This window comes from Octopus bimaculoides, chromosome 10 (genome assembly GCF_001194135.2).
Source record: "Octopus bimaculoides isolate UCB-OBI-ISO-001 chromosome 10, ASM119413v2, whole genome shotgun sequence".
In the NCBI taxonomy this organism is placed as follows: Eukaryota; Metazoa; Mollusca; class Cephalopoda; order Octopoda; family Octopodidae; genus Octopus; species Octopus bimaculoides.
Window position 1 is genome coordinate 23560506 of NC_068990.1, and position 1084 is coordinate 23561589.

The 1084-nt window shown below is 36.4% G+C and overlaps 1 protein-coding gene across 1 annotated transcript in view; it reads right to left on the bottom strand.

The window, feature by feature from the left end:
- Window positions 1-35: 35 nt before the first annotated feature.
- Window positions 36-1084, bottom strand: part of LOC128248880 (mitogen-activated protein kinase 12-like) — a 5167-nt gene continuing 4118 nt past the window's right edge. Inside the window, exon 2 of the mRNA XM_052971073.1 lies at window positions 36-461. Coding sequence (XP_052827033.1) covers window positions 356-461 — 106 coding nt within the window. The 3' untranslated portion in view covers window positions 36-355. The remainder of the gene's footprint in view (window positions 462-1084) is intronic.

Sequence of the window (1084 nt, forward strand, 5' to 3'; positions counted from 1 at the left end):
TTTTTCGCAATGAAAACCGGTTAGAAAAAATCTTTATTAAAATATGCTTCCAGTTCAGCATTCTGGCTTTTTTTCATTTTCCTATATATATATATATAGAGAGAGAGAGATAGATAGATATATATATATAGGTGCAGGAGTGGTTGTGTGGTAAGTAGCTTACTTACCAACTACATGGTTCCGGGTTCAGTCCCACTGAGTAGCACCTTGGGCAAGTGTCTTCTACTAAAGTCTCAGGCCAACCATAGCCATATGTGTGTGTGTGTGTGTATGTGTGTTTGTATGTCTGTGTTTGTTCCCCCACCATTGCTTGACAACTGATGTTGGTGTGTTTATGTCCCTGTAACTTAGCAGTTCAGCAAAGGAGACCGATGGAATTGGGGCTGGGCTTGCAAAGAGTGAGTCCTGGGGTCGATTTGTTCGATTGAAGGCAGTGCTCCAGCGTGTTCACACTCAGATGACTGAAATAAAAGAAAAAAATAAGAAAAGAAATACATACATACATATATATTACAAACATATAAGAGGGATGACCACTAAGTGGACATCCATTATGCTAGAAGTAGACCCCCTATGGTCTTACCACTAAGGAAAGATTCTCAAAAAAATTCAGCAAAGGCCAGGACGTAAGCGAGCAAGACAAATGAAAAGATACAAAATATAAAGATTAATCACAAACCTGGTTTCATTGTTACCACTTACGTAATTCTTACGTAAATGTCTGCAATTCATCAGTGTGATCGTCAGAGTAAAATATAATTTGCAGAACTATACACGAGACATCCGCATGAGATTGAACAGGCATCTAGTTCTACCAATTACATTTGGGGTTATATTTCAAAAGTCTTCGTTTTGGCACGCCAAAATACCAGAAATAATTCCGCAGAAAATAATTCTCCGCAGTGAATTTTGCCGGTTTTAGAACATGGTTATTTAAATTTAAAATAATAAGGGTGAAAAATTGAATATTAATTTGATTAATATCAATTTAAAACCAGTGGCCTAGCATATTGAAAAATCTGAAGATTCAGGAAAATTATATTACATACATATAAGAGGGATGACCACTAAGTGGACATCTATT